General features: G+C 31.8%; 1 protein-coding gene across 9 annotated transcripts in view; it reads left to right on the top strand.

Moving 5' to 3' along the window:
• The window catches only part of NECTIN3 (nectin cell adhesion molecule 3), a 240,734-nt gene that overhangs the window by 68,242 nt on the left and 152,754 nt on the right, over positions 1-19,738 (top strand). For 6 of the 9 annotated variants that reach the window (XM_086407331.1, XM_086407332.1, XM_086407327.1 and 3 more), the window contains exons 6-7: positions 14,212-14,350; positions 17,167-17,251. In XM_086407331.1, the coding sequence (XP_086263457.1) occupies positions 14,212-14,350; positions 17,167-17,251 (224 nt within the window). Of the gene's footprint in view, positions 1-2,691; positions 4,515-14,211; positions 14,351-17,166; positions 17,252-19,738 lie in introns of those variants that run through there. The other 3 variants (XM_086407318.1, XM_086407333.1, XM_086407335.1) reach the window with 1 other exon arrangement.

The following is a 19,738-nucleotide window of genomic DNA, read 5'->3' as shown; positions in this document are numbered from 1 at the left end:
TGATCCAGACATATTAAACACACTTAACTTAGCAGTCCTTAAATTTTAATGTTTATAGATTTTGTTTATTAACAACTTATATAGTCTGAAAGAAAAAGGAACCAATTCATTCCATTTTTAACATAATAATTATTAGGCTAAAACATAGCTACAGAGGTTTTGCTGGACTATTTGTTTTCCTATTTGGCAGGACTCAGTTCGTTTGAAAAGGGAAGTTGAGAAGTTGGATATGGAGAACTCAGAATCTACTAGCTTATTACATTTGTTATGTATTTATTTACCACATTTAGCAAAGAATATTAAAAAAAAAGTGCATTAATACAGAATGCTGCTGGGAAGGATTTCTAAATCTTGATAAATAAGTAGCTGTTAGTTGCCTCATTTCACAAATATGACTCTCACAGTAATTATTTTGGAGTAGAGCAAAATTGGAAAGCAGGAATAAATGTCTCATGTGAATCATCATATGTCTGTCTGTTGCTTAAGATACAAAATACAAAGTTTAGTAAAAGTCCCTTTTTCATGGAATTTATTGATAGTGAGGCTATTCTGTTTTTTCGTTTCTTTTTTTTTTTAATAGTTAAGGAGATGGTAGGTTAAAAAAAAATTCTAAAACCACTGACTAAATAAGAGTTTTAAAATTTTTGGGGGGGGGTTATTGTTTTTTTTTGTAGTTAGATTTTCTGAAAGCTGTATTTTGTTAAATCTCAGTTAAATAAACAGATGTCCATTTGTGTTTACATAAAGAACATTGCAAGTAGAAATAAATGTTGGTGATTTTTTAAAGAATACTTCATAAAAATGTACAGTTACGTATCTTATGTTTGGTGAGAACGCAGGTGTACTATTCTGAGAAGAATACCATTTCATTAAGAGCTATCACAAACTTAGAATTTTAAATCATTAATTAGGTAATTTGTGTTTTTGTTTAAACATGCTGATGCCCGTTTATTATAATACTTTTTCTTTGGTAATCATTATAAAGACGACATTGAATACGTAAAACTTTTCCATTAGTCCTTCTTAGAAAATACATGAGTTATCTTATAAACGATTAATTTTTACTATCCTGGTTCTGTGAGGTTGGATTGGATTATATGAGGTTTTACTACTTTTATAGTGCAAATGATCCTACTGTTCCACAATTTTAAGATTGAATTTATTCAGCTAGTGATTATGTTCTCACAAATTGAAACTCTTTGTTGATTCACTTACATATACTATGATAAATAATATTCACTTCAAGGTACTTGACTGGATTGCCTGTTACATTGGTTTACACTCATAGGAAATTACTTATAATGTACTTGTTACATTTTATACTGTACTTGCTAAATTTTTACCACATTCTGTACATATGGCATTCCGTGATGAAACCTGTTTCAGTAAGTATTTTTCTTTAGCTTGTAATTTTAGAATAACTTACCCCATGTAGATTTAGTATTTTTCTAACAATCACTTTTTAAAAGCTCTGTCAGTACCACTCATTTAAAAAATAATTATAGGAGATTATCATTTGGATCATTTTTTTATCAGTGAAGAAATTCAAGAATTTAAAACTCATCCTTTCTTCAAACTCTAGAATTTTGTGTAACATGATCTGCAAATACCACTTAATTGATAATTAACCAATCTTTATTTTTTACTATTTATGTTTAGTTGCTTTTTAATATTAATGGCTATTTACTCTATAATCTAATGGCAATACACAGGGTCATTTGCATCTAATATTTAAGTATCATTAGAATGTTCTCTCTAAAATATTAGCTGCTCTTTTTAAGACTCCATCCTAAAGCAATGTGACATTGAATTCTGCAGATGTGGTTGAAATTTCTTAAATTTCCTTAATGTTCAGATATCTTACCCGTGGGATATAGACATGATGATGATATTTTTATAACACTTTATAACATGCTTTTTCTTTGTCTGTTAGTCTCATTTGATAAAAGCCCATGATTGGCTAACATAGTATAAATATGTACTTTTTATTTCTTTAATCACTAAATAATGGTATATACTGCATACATGCTTTCTAAAATTTAAAGCATTTTCTTTATTTAAGGAAAATATTTTTGAGAGAATTATTAAGCCAACAGCTTATACTATGGCCACTTAACAATCTATAGTTTTTCATTCTTTTAAAGATAAGTTCACCTCTTAATAAAGATTAACTTTATTAGGTAAAGGTGGATATTAAGAAAATACATGAAAATGAAAAAATGAATTTTTTTCATTCTTTTACTTTATTATTCTGTTACTTCTTTTTGCTACTGTACTGGCTAAGAAAATGTACATTTGAATGATTTGATTTAATTTTTTGATAATGATAATTCTTAAGCCAGCTGTATAGTATATATATAACATTTAAATAATAGTCTTCATTAAAAAAATATTTTTCTTAGAGTACAGTATTGTGCTTAACTTGGAATAGAAAATTTAGGATTTACACCATGCATAATTTTTCACTTCCTTTATGTGATTGGTAACTGACTTAGTGTCAGTTTTGTTATTAAAATACGTATATATATATAAGTATCACTACCCTCTGATCTTAAATTAAGAATGAAAAACTATTGTTACTATGAATATTTATTTTCATTAACTGTGCTGTCTTTTCAACTTGCTGCTGAATCAGCCTGCATTGACATTCTTTGCCTTCTGTGTCTTGTCTATCTTTACTTTTTCCATTAGATCCTCCTACTACTACCACCCTTCAGCCTACAATTCAGTGGCATCCCTCAACTGCTGACTTCAAGGATCTAGCAACAGAACCAAAAAAATTGCCCTTCCCATTGTCAACTTTGGCAACAATTAAGGATGACACGATCGGCACGATCATTGCTAGTGTAGTGGGTGGGGCTCTCTTCATAGTACTTGTAAGTGTTTTGGCTGGAATATTCTGCTATAGGAGAAGACGGACGTTTCGTGGAGACTACTTTGCCAAGAACTACATTCCACCATCAGATATGCAAAAAGAATCACAAATAGATGTTCTTCAACAAGATGAGCTTGATTCTTACCCAGACAGTGTAAAAAAAGAAAACAAAAATCCAGTGAACAATCTAATACGCAAAGACTATTTAGAAGAGCCTGAAAAAACGCAGTGGAACAATGTAGAAAATCTCAATAGGTTTGAAAGACCAATGGATTATTATGAAGATCTAAAAATGGGAATGAAGTTCGTCAGTGATGAACAGTATGACGAAAATGAAGATGACTTAGTTTCACATGTAGATGGTTCCGTAATTTCCAGGAGGGAGTGGTATGTTTAGCAACCACTAAATATGACTTAATGTACAATGTTTCATTCATACTAGTTGATCATTTTCAGATTGTTCATACTTTTTCTTGGGGGAAGAATAAGCTTTTTCAACTTGATTTTCAAGCTTACTTTTTATATTCTGATTTGACAAATGGAAATGTAAAATCTGGGTTCAATGTATCTGAGCTGCTTTACAATTTTTTTTCAATGCTATACTACTGTCTCAAGATTTAAATTTTAATGCAGAGTACTTTATTGGTCTGAGGCACACAGGTAAGAAGAAATGTCCATTAAATGTATGACTTTTTGGTACAAAAATTAAAAGAAACAAAAAAAAAAGGAAACTACCTTGGCATTGTATATTAAATGTTTACCTAAGACTATATAATCTCAAGTATAATGTTTATTGAACATATACCTCTCAAAATTTATCACCACTAAATGATACTACATCTAAATTGACTATAAAACTAATTCAAGAAATGTTTATATATATTTTTAGTATACAAAAAATTCAGCCTGATGAAACACCTTTTCTTTTCAAACATTGTTTTCTATGTTTCTATACAAATGGAATCTTACCTCTGCATTTTAATGAGCCTTGCCATAATGACTGTAGAGTGGCTTTTCAAAGGTATTTTGTTGCACTAAAAACTGTGGTAGTAAACTCAGTGAACATGATGTGTGGAAGAGCATAATTAGCTGATCAATATTTTTGTCCAAAATACATTTAAGAGTAATAAAAACATGCCTTTTAAACATGATAATTATTACAATTTTTTTTCATCTCTGGAAGACAATGCTTATATTGTCATGCGAACGTTGGTACATGAAGTGGTAGTTTTGTTTTAATGCTTTATGTGCTAAATATAATAATAATGAGAAGATGGTACATAGTTTAATAGAGTGTAGAGAGGACATTTCACTATATGGAAAACCATGTAAACAAGCAAACAAGCATTGGAGTACCATTTTTTAAAAAATAAGACATGTTTCAGACAAGAATCTGTGCAAAGACTGTGGTAGACCATCTTGTTTTAGTCATTTATTGATGTTGTTCAAACGGGTAAATATATATAGGAAAAAATAGAATAAACTTGGAAATTTGAGATTTAACAAGAAAAAAAATCTTAGTTATAGAACCAGTCACTAACACTTGCTGATGGATGTTGTCAAACCATCCCTTCTTTTCTCCTAAATGTTTGTATGTGTTTCAAGATTTTTGTTTTCCCAATTAAAACTGGAAACACCATGAGGTTTTTTGTTTTGATTTTTACATAATTAAGTTTATTCTTTCCAAAAATCATGCATCTTTTGCAAAAGAAATCTTTCCTGAATCTTCAAATGTGGATCTTCTTTGTGACGTACTTAAATTAATTCTGCAGTGGGAATCTATACAACTATAATAATGACAACTATTTTGTAGCCCATAGAATATGTTTTTCCTGTTGATGATTCATTTGAAAAAAGGCCTGTAGAATTGCCTTTAGGTGTTTTGCCATGGAATTAAAATAGAAGTTTGTAGGAGAACCCTAAATTGACTTATTTTGTTAATAAAGACAAAGTACTTTTTTTTTTTTTTTTGCCTTGTCAACCTACCCCTTCTCAATCTTCATCAGATCTAAAAAAAAATATTTTTATAAGGCAAAGTTCTAACATGTTCATAGAATTTTGCAAGTAGTGAAGGCTTTAATCTCAATGATTATAACTTAGTTTATTTTAACCAGCAGTATTTTGTGGAAGTTTGAAATCTGTTTTCTTTCTCTCCCTCAAAAGCTTAGTATAACAGTAAAGTATTGGTTAAGGATACAATTACGTAAAATTCGCTGATGTCTTGTTGAAAATATTTGTTCTAAATATAGCTTACCACTGAAAAATATTAAGACTCTTTGATCCAAATCATTGGAAGAAAAACTTTCTTGTAATACTCTATGATTGAAGTGACTTTTAATTTAAATTTTAGCAATGATATGGCCATAAAAAGATGAGTCTAAAGCTTTTTTTCTTTGGAAGATGTAAACTTGTGCCTTTTTTTAAAATCAAAATCTCATCTTTGGAACAGTGCTTTGAAGTGCTGTATGAATTTGAGAAGAGTAATCCCATTTAGAATATCATACAAATCTCTATTTGATCTGAAGGAAGTTAGCAGTGTTTCAGGAGCTGTATTTTAAAAGTATAAATATCTACTTAGTGATCGTGAATTTCCTTTTAAATTGTGGTCATTGTGTAGTTAGGGCTTTTTGTTTGTTTAGTTTTTGCTGGTTTGTTTTGTTTTTGGCAGTAGAGGGTGACATGGAAAACTGCAAGTGAGTATTTGATATATTCTCTATCCTTAATCCAAAGCATTTAGCAAACTAAAAGACTTCAGAATTTTAAGAATCTGCTACTAATGCTTAAGACTTTCTGAAGCATTGCACTGTTGTTTATTAGAACTTTATGTATGTTTACTGTACATAGAGACTTGTTTGTAAGCATAGTCATATTAATAAACATTTTGTTAAATTAATTTTGAATATCAGTAATGTACACAGCTGACTGATGAGTTGAACTCCTACTCTCTTCTTGGAAAAGATGGCAGAATAGTTTTACTATATTTTGGCCATGTTTATATTTATTACTTTTATGTTTGGGCCGGCCGGTTTTTCATTTTTGTATTCACTTTAGAGTTTTCTTTCACACTGGTTAAAATACTTGTACAGTGAAGATTAATTCAACTCTTTCCCTTTTTTTTCCATTTTTATTGAAATGTCTTGAAACTTTAATAGGATAGGGGTTAACTTTAAAAGTGATATTTGAGAAGTACTTTATAGTTGAAAGATTTAGTATTTTACCATGTGCCTGAAAGGTTTCCATTTGATAAGTCTAACATTAAATAAATCGTTAAGCTTTTTCAGTAGTAGTATTGCTTCTGATAGCCATAAATAGGAAAGTTTTATAATGGTATCCCTGGCTGAATGTTTAGCACAAGAGGCTGTAGGAAGTATAATGTATACGTGCAAAAATTGAGAGAAATGTAGCAATATTAGATGTGAAAACATCTGATTTGAGTTTGATTTTGCTTTTGGTAAATACTGCTAAAAACAAAAGTATGAACAAGAATTTATTAATGTGTGGAAGTAATCAATGTAAAGTATAAGAAAGAAATGGTACCCATATTGATTTTTTAATTTTAACGGGAATTATTTACAGATTGAATTGTTTTTCTTATTTACTTGTTGATGTACCATCCATAAAAAGCTCCTTTCTCAAATTTTTGGTATGTTGGGATATATTTAATTTTGATTTGTACCAGGGATTTTTTTTTTTTTTTAATCAAGTTACTTATCCGGTGGTAGCCCCAATAGCTGCGCAACAAATCTTTAAATAAAAGTTTTTTTAAAAAAATTCTTTAGAGGCATATTTCTGTAACAAGCCTATGGTTATGGATTACCTTCTTTGTCCCGAGAGAGAGCGAGTTTGTGTTTGTGTGTGTGTGTCTCTGTAACCTGCTGCTGCTGCTAAGTCACTTCAGTCGTGTCTGACTCTGTTCGACCCCAGAGACGGCAGCCCACCAGGCTCCCCCATCCCTGGGATTCTCCAGGCAAGAACACTGGAGTGGGTAGCCATTTCCTTTTCCAGTGCATGAAAGTGAAAAGTGAAAGTGAAGTCGCTCAGTCATGTCTGACTCCTAGCGACCCCATGGACTGCAGCCTACCAGGTTCCTCCGTCCATGGGATTTTCCAGGCAAGAGTACTGGAGTGGGGTGCCATTGCCTTCTCCCTCTGTAATCTAGTTCCCTTTAATTAATGATGTTTTGTGGAATTAGAAATGAATTAATTTCTCTTTCCAAACAAAACCATACCAGGTTAAGGATACAGTTAAATAAAATTTGAGGAACCATTTGGGTATGTTAACCATTATAAAATTTACTTCTAATTAATCATAGAATTCCTATCTCATATATACATATAATCAGTAACATTCCCCACAGTCATAAATTGTCTTATCTCTTTAGCCCTAGCAGTTAAAATGTTTTAAGTGTTTTGCTGTGACTTTGACATCAGTTTTTTATATATTAACTTTCAGTTTGGAATTAACAAATTCCATAAGATATTTTTTAAGTTGACATTTAGTGTTTTTACTTATAGCTTATGAGCTGCTTCAAGTAGGAATAACATTGATTCTTATTCTCCTTGTTCCTTATTTCTGACCTTTAAAATTATAATACAGGGACTCCCTGGCAAGCCAGTGATTTAGACTCTGTGCTTCTACTTCAGAGGGCTTGAGTTCAGTCCGTGGTCAGAGAACTAAGATCACACATGCCCTCACATGCTGCATGGTGTAGACAAAAAAAATAAAAATTAAAAACTAAAAACTTGAAAACCTAAAATACTTAAACCAAAATAAAATTATGATACACTTTTCCTCTAAACTTTAAACTATTTTAGAGCAAGCAGCACAGTTTTTTTTCCCCCCAAATAACATACAATTTGACTGAATTAATTTTGATTTCATTCTTATACCAATAAAAATTCATGCACAAAAGAATCATTGAATAGTGTACAAAATATACCAACTTTTCTGTTTTTAGATTGTTTCTATTAATGCATTTGTTTTCTTCTGTTATACTCCAATAAGCACTGTTTTTTAAAAAACGTGTTATCTTCTTTGAATTGAGTAGTGATAGATTTCCATCAAGAGCTTAAAACCAAGATTGCTTTCAAAAGCTTTTGCTATATACCTATGCTTGGAATCATTTCTTTTCTTGAACCTTGATAATAGTTTTATCATGTTCACTTCAATTTCTAAAGATAAAACGATTCAGTTTTCTGATGTTTTATTTCACTTGCCTTGGGTTGGCCACAAAGTTCATTTATATTTTTCCATAAGATGTTGCAGAAAAAATGAGAATGAACTTTTTGGCCAACCAAATAGCTTTTATTCTGGCTGGGCACTGTGGATGAAACCTAGTGAAAGTTGAGTAAAGTATAAGTTATTCTCAAAACTTGAGACTAATTCAAGACCTCATTCCCTTTCATGCATAATATTTCTATATAGACATGATATCCTAATTTTCATAGTCTCAGTTATGAGAAATATCTCAAGAAAAACCTAGTCTTAAAGGGACAGTTTTATCTAAAAGTTAGAGGTAACAAAACCTAGAGGCTTTGACTTTTTAAAAAAATTATTTAAAAATATGCAAAAGTAAGACAGAATAATGAAAGGAATGTTCATGTACCTGCTTCAGTTATTGTCCATTCATGGTCAGTCTTGTTTCATTTAAACTCCGGTCTGCATAGTCCCTCCTGCCATTATTATTAGTTCATCTGTAAGTATGTCAGTCTGTAACTTGAAAGATAAGGAACATTTAGAAAAAGTAATCACAGATTCATTACTCTGCCGAAGTGAATCATTCCTAATATCAAGTATCCAGCTACTGTTTAAATTTCTAATCATCTCTTTTTACAGTTTTAGCTAGTAACCAAATATGATCCACACATTGGTTGGTTGAAATGTCTTTTAATCTGTGTGTTCTTTATGTGCTGTTTCCCACTCCCACACTTCTCCCATGCAACATCGTGGGAAGAAACAGCTTCATTTGTCTTGCAGTTTTCCAGTTTGGATTGTGCCAGTTGCCTGCTCCTTTTGCTTGCATCTCTTGACAGATCTAGAGCCTTGATAAGATTAATGCTTAATTTTTGGGAGCAAGGTTACTTCTTAAGTGGTGGTGTTTCTCCATCAGGCACATAATACCTGGTTTTCTTGCAATATTAGCAGCAATTTGATGCTCAAAGCCTAAACTTAGTGACAGGGAACCTATATAACATCTAGATCTATTAATTCTGTTTTTTACCATACCATGTACTTTGATGTCTTAGTGACTATATTCATGCTGCTCCCTTGACCTGAAATTCCATTTCCTCCCTTTGCTGTACTGGGAAATCAGTCTGTATTCAAGGTCCAGTTCAAATTACAGCTCAGTGAAACTTTTCCCTTCATAAGTTAATAACTGCTCTTCATAATCCTTTTTTATCAACCTATATCTCCTCTACTGTAATACCACATTATTCTAGTTATTAACTATCTTCTCTAGGTTAGTGGTCTTCAATGGAACTTGACTGTACCTATCAGTTAAGAATTCGTATGTACTCCTCATATGTAGAGTTTATAAATTATATGTGTGCTACCATAGAAGTTTGCTATATGCATTATAAAATATTCAAAAGTGAAAATTTTTAAATTTGATAAAGTAACATTTTTAAAAGATTATTTTCACTAAAAGAGGAATCTTTGAGTAAATAATATAATCGTACTTCATTTTAAAAAGTTGGCTTTTTCCTCACTAAAACATTTTTGAGAAAAACCATACGATTGAATGTGCTTCATTTGTCTTTTCGTCTTGGTTTTACACTTTTTGATTCAGTGATTAAAAGTTGTAAGTCCATGTTGAGTATATTTTGACACTGGTTTTTATATATGAAAGCTCAGTTACCTCTCAGAAACAAGTAGATTCAATGAAAGATGTATATTTTTAGGGACCTTAACAGTTTTCATCCCAACTACTGTTTTTAGCGCTAGTCTTCATGTTCATGGTGTTTGGTTTTTCAGTGTCAATGCTAATCACCCTCATATTAGCTATTTCAGCCCATTATGGGTTTAGTGTGAGGTTTGTTAAAGAGGAGTGAATATAAATTTATATTTTATTTGGTTTCTAATTATTTTATCTGAGGGGGACTTGATTTGTCACATCTAATTAGCTTGCCATGGTTTTATTTCATAATGTAACATGCAGTTTAGGTATTAGGAGTAAGATATTTGCATTGCCATTTTGGAGGATTTTGTTTTATTATTTGTTCCTATGTTACTGGTGTTCGTTCTGTCAATTCTTTGCAGGAATGACATTTACCAAGAATAAATGCTTACTAGTATTTAACATGGGTTAGCACTGATACCCTCACTTGGTTTATGAGTCAGATGTTCACTTGTCACATAGAGCACCCGTGTCATGCCTCCTTTACATTTTTTATTTTTCATTAAATCTAGATAAATTTTTAGTTCAGCTGAGCTCCCATATGTCATAATACATCTGTCACAAGATGCGGACTATGATGAGGAGGACAACCAAGTGAAGATGTAATTGTCTGCTTTAATTCGGGACTGTCCAACTCCACACTCCCCATAGGATATCTTGGGTGCCCTATGTGGCAGGGTGCCACCTGATGCATGGACCTATTAGGGCTACCAGTGCCAATCCATATTAGTACAATGCTAATTTTTATTAAATGCTTTCTCCCTCTCTTTTATTTTTAGATAAGTGATCATTTCTTTCTATACTTTATTAAAAATAATAATTTTATGGATTCTCCAACACTGTTATGAGGATTTTGTTTGCTATTGCGAGGAGAGGGGCTGTAAATGTTACCTTTGCATTGCTAGCACTTAGAACAAGACATGACACACCTTAGGTTACTATTGGTAATTTGTTGGATGAAAATCTAAGGAGACCCTCCTGATCCAAATAGAGGACCTTCATTAAAAAGTAGTGACATAAATATATGGATGGATGTAGAGGCTTAGATGTCATATTGATAAGTGTTAAAAGGACTTTTTATGAAAAGTGAGAGTGGGGCATATTTATGGGGAAAATTGGTAATACGGTGACATGTAGTGTGGGAATATTTATGTATTTTAACCCAAATAAAAGTTAGGAAGATAAATTTGTATAGTATATTAAGCTGTGAATTAGTTGATGGATTATATTAGTTTTGGTAAAGGAAATGAAGAAAAAGGGATGAAACTTAATGTTTCAGTTAATTGTTAAGATTTGGTGTTTTAACATAAGTATAATAAGGGACTATAAATTTCTATACTCAATTTAAAATGGTTTTAGCAAATTGCCAGAAACACATATTTTAGTCTATAGAATAGTATTTAACTTTTCAAAACTATAAAAGTGCCTCAGTTTCAGATGTGAGCACATATTTGAATAGCTTTTATGTAGTTTTATTCACTTATATCAGAGTGATAACATGGACTTTAGTTCAATTTAATATCTGTAATATTTATGTATATTTTTCAAAAAATAATGAAAGTTATTTGTAACTGATGTTTGATAGTTTTCTCCATAATCACCAAAATCTATGGTGTCTATATTTCTATGGATAGGGTATTTTGGTTGTACTGAGGAATGCTATTTTTCTGTTTTTGGAGGTGGTTTCCAATGTATATGGATTCATAAGCTGCCATGATAACAGGAATATGTTCTTTGGGGAGACATGCATCAGTCCTTTAATGCTAAATATTTGAATGTTTGTGTTTTTGTTTTCTGCTGCTTATAAACGTAAAATTAGATTTAGTAGAACATCTTAAGTGATGGTAAGGTAATGTTGCTTCATGTCAATCACTCAGTAAACTAGCTTGATGTTTAAAAATGCCAAATTTTTATACATTTGCTTGCTTAATTTTTTTTTCTTCTGGTTTTGTTGGAATATAGAGACTATGTAGATTATGTGGGCAGGGATACAGGGAGGCAGTGTTGGGGCTAAATTCTCAAATTTTGTCAAAAATCTTTGACTTGAATGCAAGAAACTTTAGCTTTTCATTTACATTTCATACTGGTGTTCATCACCCGTTAATACCTTTAAAATCTTAATGCTCTTAAATGTATTATTTCTTTTCTTAATTAAATTTTGAAGAATTGAAAAATCAAAAAGCAAACATGAAATTATGGCATGTATGTACTTGACATAATTAGTTTACCTGTGTGGAGTATGATATCCAGTTGGTAAATGGATTCATACCTAAAATCTTAATTTGGACTAATTACATTCAAAAAGTAACCTGAGTGTTTGAAAAATAATTTCAGAAATATTACTATAAATGTGGTATAACTTTGTCATTATCATCAAAATAAGAACACTCAAATTTAAATTCTCCATACATAGGGTCACTTGACTCCTCAGGAAAAGAAAAACTTCTCTTAAAGGGAAACTTTCGACTAGTGTGAAATAGGTAGCATACTTGACACACGGAGATTTTTAAAAAATTTTGCCTCTGACAAGGTGTATCATGTTGGTCAGATAACTTTTGCATTGTAACCTTAAAAGGTTTCAATTGGCCTATTGTTAAAACCTGAATACGAAACTAATTTATATGGTGGGAAAAAGTGATAGTATAGATGAGAAGATTAGCCCTATATCATCCCAAGTCTCTTCTACATTTATAAAAGCAGAGTATATTTGGCTTGGTTTTCAATTTTTTTTCTCATGTAGCACATATTCAAATGGAGTTAGTACTGGTTAGAGATACGTGCAACAATGAATGATGAACCAGGTATGTATTAGCAAATGAGGGTAACCTTTTGAATGATGAAGCAGGTTATATTGTTTACAATAATTGTGTATCTTTAGATTCTATTCAGTATTTGAGTTATTGTTGAAATTGGTTACTTGGCACTCACAGGTATGAGATTTTTAGTCTAGAATAAAACTAATAAAATGACACATTAACAAACCCAAGATGTTAGTTTGCTAGGAAATTGGTAAAGAAGTGAAACATTCTTTTTAGCAATCTAAAACACCGCATGACTCACATTTGAATAAAAACAGTTGAAAAATACTCTTAAATACAGTATATTTGGAAATTCTATGATGGTAAGTAGATGAAATATTTCAAAACTGATAGTGCTTTGATTCTATTTAAATTTGTCATGTCTGGAGTCCAGTAGTAACTATTTAAGGATGTATGTGAGCATCAGTTTAATTGAAGACAAAAGAGCTCTTTATTTCCAAATAGGGGACCCAAAAGAAGAGATTATATTAGATATTACAAAAACCATTCTTTCCCCAAAAAGGCGTACGTAGGGTAGGGTAGAGGTTTGTGTCATGTCCTAACCTAGCTTTATTTCCTATTCATTGACTGAATGACCTTGGGCAGAACATTTAACTTTAGAACAAAAGTATCTTCATTTATAGAATGTTACCTTAAATATCTTATTGGTTAGATAAATTGAGTATATTGAAGGTTTTTTGTAACTGATGGGTCATTCCTCAAAATTTAGCTATTAGGTGTAATACGGCTGAAATTGTCAAAATAATACCTATGTCAATAATTGTACCTATAATACAATGTCAAAATTGATGGTTTTGTAATATCCATAATACTTATATTTGAAAATAACTTTAGTAAGTTCTTTTACTTGGGAATTCATAAAATAGGGTGGCTTTAAAAAAAAATGTGTGAAATGCTAACTAAAATACGTTTTTAAAATCCTTTCTTATAAAATTTTTATGATACAGGCTGGAAATGAGAAATTGATATTCAGAAATTATATAGTGTGTAGCCAGGAGATAGGGAAGAATTTACATAATTTTGTAGTAGAGACACTATCTTAAAGTGTACTATGTATTAAATGTGTGTTAATTAAGGGAAGTTATCTGCAACACGTACTGTTTTAGTCACATTTCTGTTTTAAAAACTTAAATTTTGCAATGTCAGCTTTTGGCTGTTTATTACTAGAGAGCTAGGGTATTTTCTGTTTTTTAGTGTTATTTTTCTTTTTCTTGAAGATTTTTGGTTTCTTCAATAGGATTTCTTTTAATATAATAAAAGCTGAATATGGTGTTGGCTAACTCCATTAAAGCATACTGAATAGTTTTTGTTTATCATCTTTTAGAATAAGAAATTAGTTTTCATCTTTTCTTCTTAAGACAAGCTTTCCCCATAGACTGTAGATTCAGTCATTCATACGTGACAAGGGATATTCTTTTCATAACTTTAAAAAAGTAAAGTTGGGAGTACTAAGGTTACATCTTGCAAAGAGTGTGTGAGCATTAAAAAGTAACATCAAGTTTGGGGTCTTCTTACCTTGTGGCTGGATAACATTCTTGCACATTGTAGAAATCAGAGGACAGGAATTCAAGAATTCTTTGTAAAATTGCTTGAAAAACCTAATTTTTGTTACTTTTCAGATGTTCCATTTAAGCAGACTTCTTCTATAGCTGTAGCTGGAGCTGTAATTGGAGCTGTCCTTGCCCTCTTCATCATTGCTATCTTTGTGACTGTGCTGTTGACTCCTCGAAAAAAGAGACCGTCCTACCTTGACAAAGTGTAGGTAACTTTTTTGCTGGTGTTTAAGTCAGTCTTTATCATTACAGCTACTCATATGAAAAGTGTCTGAGGGATAGAAATAAAGATACTGTTAGGTATCTGTAAGATGGCTAGTTTTATCAGAAAGTCTCAAACTACATCTTGGTAAATAAACAGTTGCAAGTTGCATATTTGGCTATTAGAGACAAATACATTCTTTTTTTTTTTTTTTCCTACAGTATATTATACATCTTTCCAAATGGTAGCATAATGACCCTTTATGTTGTCCTGCCTTCTGAATAAAGATGCAAGTCTTCAATGAAGTAGTTGAAAGACAGATAAAAAGTCTTAGAAGTTTACTTATTTAGATTGTATATGCCTGTCTTATGTATAGATATAACTTAACTTGCAGCTGCCAAGTCATTAAATGTGTTGAGTTTTAAAGTTTTTATCTTAAAGAAATTTGATTTTGGTGAATTACAAAATGTGCATCTTTTTTTATTTAAAGAGAAAGGAATGTTTTGGACCTAATCATTAGATAGAGTTATAAAAAAGAAATTACATTTTGTTGAATAGTCAAAAGACTGATGTCCCAGTTCACTTAATTCCATCAGCAGCTTTTGTTACTTTACCTGTGAAATGTAAATAATACTTTTCCTGCTTACTTCACATGGCTTTAATAAGAGTAGAATAAGATGATGTTGTTTATGAACTGTGAAGTTCTATACAAATGGCATTATTTCTTGTGTGGTTATTAATGGTTTTATATGAAGATATAAGGCTAGCTCTCAAAGAATGTATTCTGTCTTCATAAATGCTTTGTGTATGTCTTTGCCTCTCTGGCACAGAGCACAAATCTTTTTGGGTTAAAAGCACCTGGGTGACCTGCTTACCTCACACAGCTGTGATAAGAGTAGAATAAGATGATGTTGTTTATGAACTGTGAAGTTCTGTACAAATGGCATTATTTCTTTAGTGTTTTTACATGAAGATATAAGGCTCTCAGAGTACTTCTTCTGTCTTCATAAATGCTTTCTATATGTCTTTGCCTCTCTAATCTGGCACAGTTAAAGCATGAATCTTTTGGGGTTAAAAGCACCTGGGTATTAGTCTCAGGTCTATTATGATCGAGTTAATAGTATGACCATGAATGAATCACCTCCATGAACCTTGGTTTTCTCACCTAAATGACATATGGCACCTTGGAGCTATATATTTGCTGTAATTTTTATTACATTAAGGGAAATAATTACTTTAAATAAAAGAAATAAAGTACTCTTTCAGTCTGTTACCTGCGAGACTGAATTTCTTTAATATTTCAAGAGTAATTAACTGGTTTGTGGTTAAATTCATATTAGTTGCTGAATTATCTCAAGCTTTTCTATAATTTCAAAAACATACTTTACTAGTAGGCTAGTAATACATGTAATGTATTTTATTAATTGTTTGAATTCTAATCATTTAAAATATTATTTCATGACCACATTGATAAGTTATTAGACTACTGAGAATTTGTAATTTGGCCTCTATAGCTTTCATGTTCTTTATCTTTTAATATAGGTAAAGTTTTTTTTATTTACTAATCTTAATTACTGAAAATTAGTTATCTGTGATCTTCAAAAGTAAGAGTCTATATAAAAAGCTGCTTTCTAAAATGCAGAAAGCTACAAGATATTTTTAATTCTATTTTTGTTGTAATATAACAATTAAAAAATATATGAAAATACTTTGTTAGTTGATTAGGTCATTTTGGCAAAGGTAAATGCATTCCCCAAGGATATAATAGCCTGTGTTTGTTTCAGGTGGCAAGATTTATAATGGTTTGTAGATTGAAAATCTTAATTTACATGATCAATGTTCTAAGGGTGACCATGGCTTTTGAAAACTAATTTTAGAAGTATTTCCAAAATGTAGTATAAACTCATTTTTTCATTACCATTTTAAGATACGGTCTTTTGCTAAGCCGCTTCAATCATGCTCTCCTCTTTGTGACCCTATGGACTGTAGCCTGCCAGGCTCCTGTGTCCATGGAATTCTCCAGGCAAGGATACTGGAGTGGGTTGTCATGCCCTCCTGCATGGGATCTTCACAACCCAGGGATCCAACCCATGTCTCTTATGTCTCCTGTATTGGCAGGCAGGTTTTTTACCAGTAGCATCTCCTGGGAAGCCCTAAGTCTTTCAAATCACTATTATGACACTTTGGAGGAAAGTGTTTTCCATCACACAGTTGACTATTTTAAAATGTTGGTATGCATGGTCACATGTAAAAAATATACAATACTTAATTAGTCATATACTAGTGCTATGCTTAGTTGCTCAGTTATGTTCAACTCTTTGTGACCCCATGCACTGTAGCCTGCCAGGCTTCTCTGTCCATGGGGATTCTCCAGGCAAGAATATTGGAGGGGTTGCCATGCCCTCCTCCAGGGGATCTTCCCAACCCAGGCATCGAACCCAGGTCTCCCGCATTGCAGGTGAATTCTTTACCGACTGAGCCACCAGGGAAGCCTAGTTATATACTAGATTGCTTGCTTAATAACAGTTTTCAAAAAATGATTCTGTATGGGTTGCTTCTTTTTTTAAATTTTTGAAGAATTGTTTATTTCAGATTACTCCTAAACATTAGAACCTGTAAAGCTCGTTTACTTTTTTCCAAATATGATTAATGGAAATGTAAGAATTGAATTAAACATGTATACTAATACAACTATTAGTATGAGGAAAATATTCTCAAAACTTAAGAGAATCTTGATGGTTCCCCACTCCCCTTTTTTTTGTTGTTGTTTTGTCTTTTGTGAAATGTGGTAATCATATTTTTTAAACTTTTTCATGCAGGATCGACCTTCCACCCACACATAAACCACCTCCTAAGTATGAAGAACAGTCTCCCCCTTTGCCTCAGAAAGACCTTCTATATCAAGTAAGTATCCTTGAGTACACTTAAAATAAAATGAAATAAAAAATACGAAGTAGTGTTTGTTTCAAATTTTTCAATATTTATTTCTAAATATTATTTAGTCATTATACATTAAGTATTATACAGTAATTTCTGTGAAACATTCAAGGAATCAAATTTAGTCTACAAATTGATTAAAAGAATTTATGGCTGGTATAGATAAAACAAATCAACACTGTATTAGGAGTACAAATTTTTGCTTAAAGCCTATGACTGAAGACTTATTATTAATACAGTTTTATTGACATACAGATCTATTATATGCATTTTCCTATAAAATAAAAGAAAAATTGAGTTTTAAGGTTTAATATGTGATGGAGCAGTTTTTCTCCTTGGCGTATGTATTTTGTTTCTTTTCAGTATATGCAAGGTCTAAGTTTTTGCTTTTATTTAGCAACAAAAGGTTTATATTCCAATTTAAAATATTGGGTATGAATATTGGGCCCCATTTTACACTGATGATAATTTAAATTTTCTCTTAGAATCAGTTTACAGAAATTCATGTGAAAATACTGATTCAATCATTCTGTCTTAGATTCCATATCTAAACTAATATGCTCTACTTGGGAAAGTTTAAGCCAATGGAATGTTTGAATACTTTTATTCTTAAGTTTTGGAGAAGGAAATCGCAACCCACTCCAGTATTCTTGCCTAGAGACTCTTTTAGACAAGAGGAGCCTGGTGGTCTGCTGTCCATGGGGTCGCACAGAGTCGGACATGACTGAAGCGACTTAGCATGCATGCATTCTTAATTTTAATTTTTTTTGTTTCTTTCCTCTATCACCCATGGGACTCTAACCCCATATTGGAGTTTTATTACCTGAGAAACTATTCTGGAATATTTTTGTTCTAAAATATGTCCTGTATCTTCAGCTTGAATAAGGCAAATCAATTGCCCACCAACTAATTAATTAACTTGGAGGGAAACCTTAAAAGGAATATATCTGTTTCAATGTTCTCAGCTTCTGTTCCTTAGTTGACTGTCTAGTTGATCTACTGCCTGCGTAGGGCAGGGAGGAGCATTTCACAGAATGTGCACTCATTGACAGTGGGTACCAGCTTGTCATCTTGCACAACTTTGGTGTCCTAGAGATGAAGGTGACCTATCTTTTCAGAATTGTTGTTTTAACACACAGTACAGCCTCACATCTCCTTTGGCAAATGAATTAAATTGATAAGCAGTGTGAAATGTCAGCAAAGGATTTAGCTAGAGGTGTTGTTAACTGCTGCAGATGGATAGGATAGCTGCCTTCTTCCCTCTACAAAGCTGGAAGTTAACTTGGAGGATTTCTAGATTCAGGTGAGGGGATAGTTTAAGAATGTTGTTAGTAATTTTTAGTACAACCTTAACTGCATATAATTTTATTCTTGTCCATAAAATCAACTTATTATGTTACTTTTTATTTAATATTTTCAAACTAAATATTTATAAAAGTTTATAAATTGAAAAAAATTACTTGGCACAGATGATGGGACCTGGTTTTAGTTAAGAAAATATAATTTCTATATATGTAAGTGCTGCTAAATAAACACAAAAGGAAGATTTTTCTTGGATGATTTGATAATGGTACAGACTGAAATTTTTATCCTTGGAGTCAGAAAAAGCTTCCTGGATGGATCAGTTTGGAAGTAAGATTTTTGATGCATGTGATAAAATTACTCAGTTGTTGATTAGAATAAATTTCATAATCACAGGCATAAATCTAGGTGGAAATGAACAGTTATGTGAAAGAGTAGTGGAAATTTTAGAAAGGGAATTGGTGGGACAGCATCTGCAGTGGATAACACTAGACCTTTGGAGTTAGAGACCACCTAGGATCACTGTGACTTTTTCCTCATCTATAAAATTAAGCAGGTGAGGATTGATTGTTTCCCTCTTCTAGCTATTAAATTGAGTCTATAAGATACTGCTAAAGGTCAGCTGGTTGCATCATTTTGCTTAGGAGAGTCAAAACGAGTTAGAAATGAAATAATTCTTAATTCTATAAAGATTTTAAGAATAATTCAGGCTAAAATTATTATCCATCAGTAAGATAATTTGTTGTGATTCATGCATTATAATGTCATATGTTAATTATATGGCTGTTTGTGTTTTAATTAATGTTGTGATACCAAAATGCAAAATACACAGAACTGTTTCCTAGTTACCTAGAAATCTGTAAGTGTGTAATTACTATCTAATTAGCTTCATGCAATGATAACCACGCCGCAATAGTAAATGCCATCATAATGTTCTGCTTCAGTAGATAACTTGTCAACTTTAGACTTATGAGGTAATTCCTAATTGAAGTCAATAGTCCTTAGTCCTCACACCAGGCCATGCTCCCAAATACTGTCATGGCTTTAAGGAAGAGAGTCCCACTTGTTCTACCCATTGGTGTTCTACCCTTGGGAAACCACACAAAGAAAAAGATCCTTACTACTTATATTTGTTTCCATCTGAGCCACAGG

This window comes from Bos grunniens, chromosome 1 (assembly GCF_055505025.1).
Source record: "Bos grunniens cultivar Pamir isolate PY7600 chromosome 1, Bosgru_T2T1.0, whole genome shotgun sequence".
NCBI lineage: Eukaryota > Metazoa > Chordata > Mammalia > Artiodactyla > Bovidae > Bos > Bos grunniens.
This window is presented reverse-complemented; position numbering and strand designations above follow the sequence as displayed.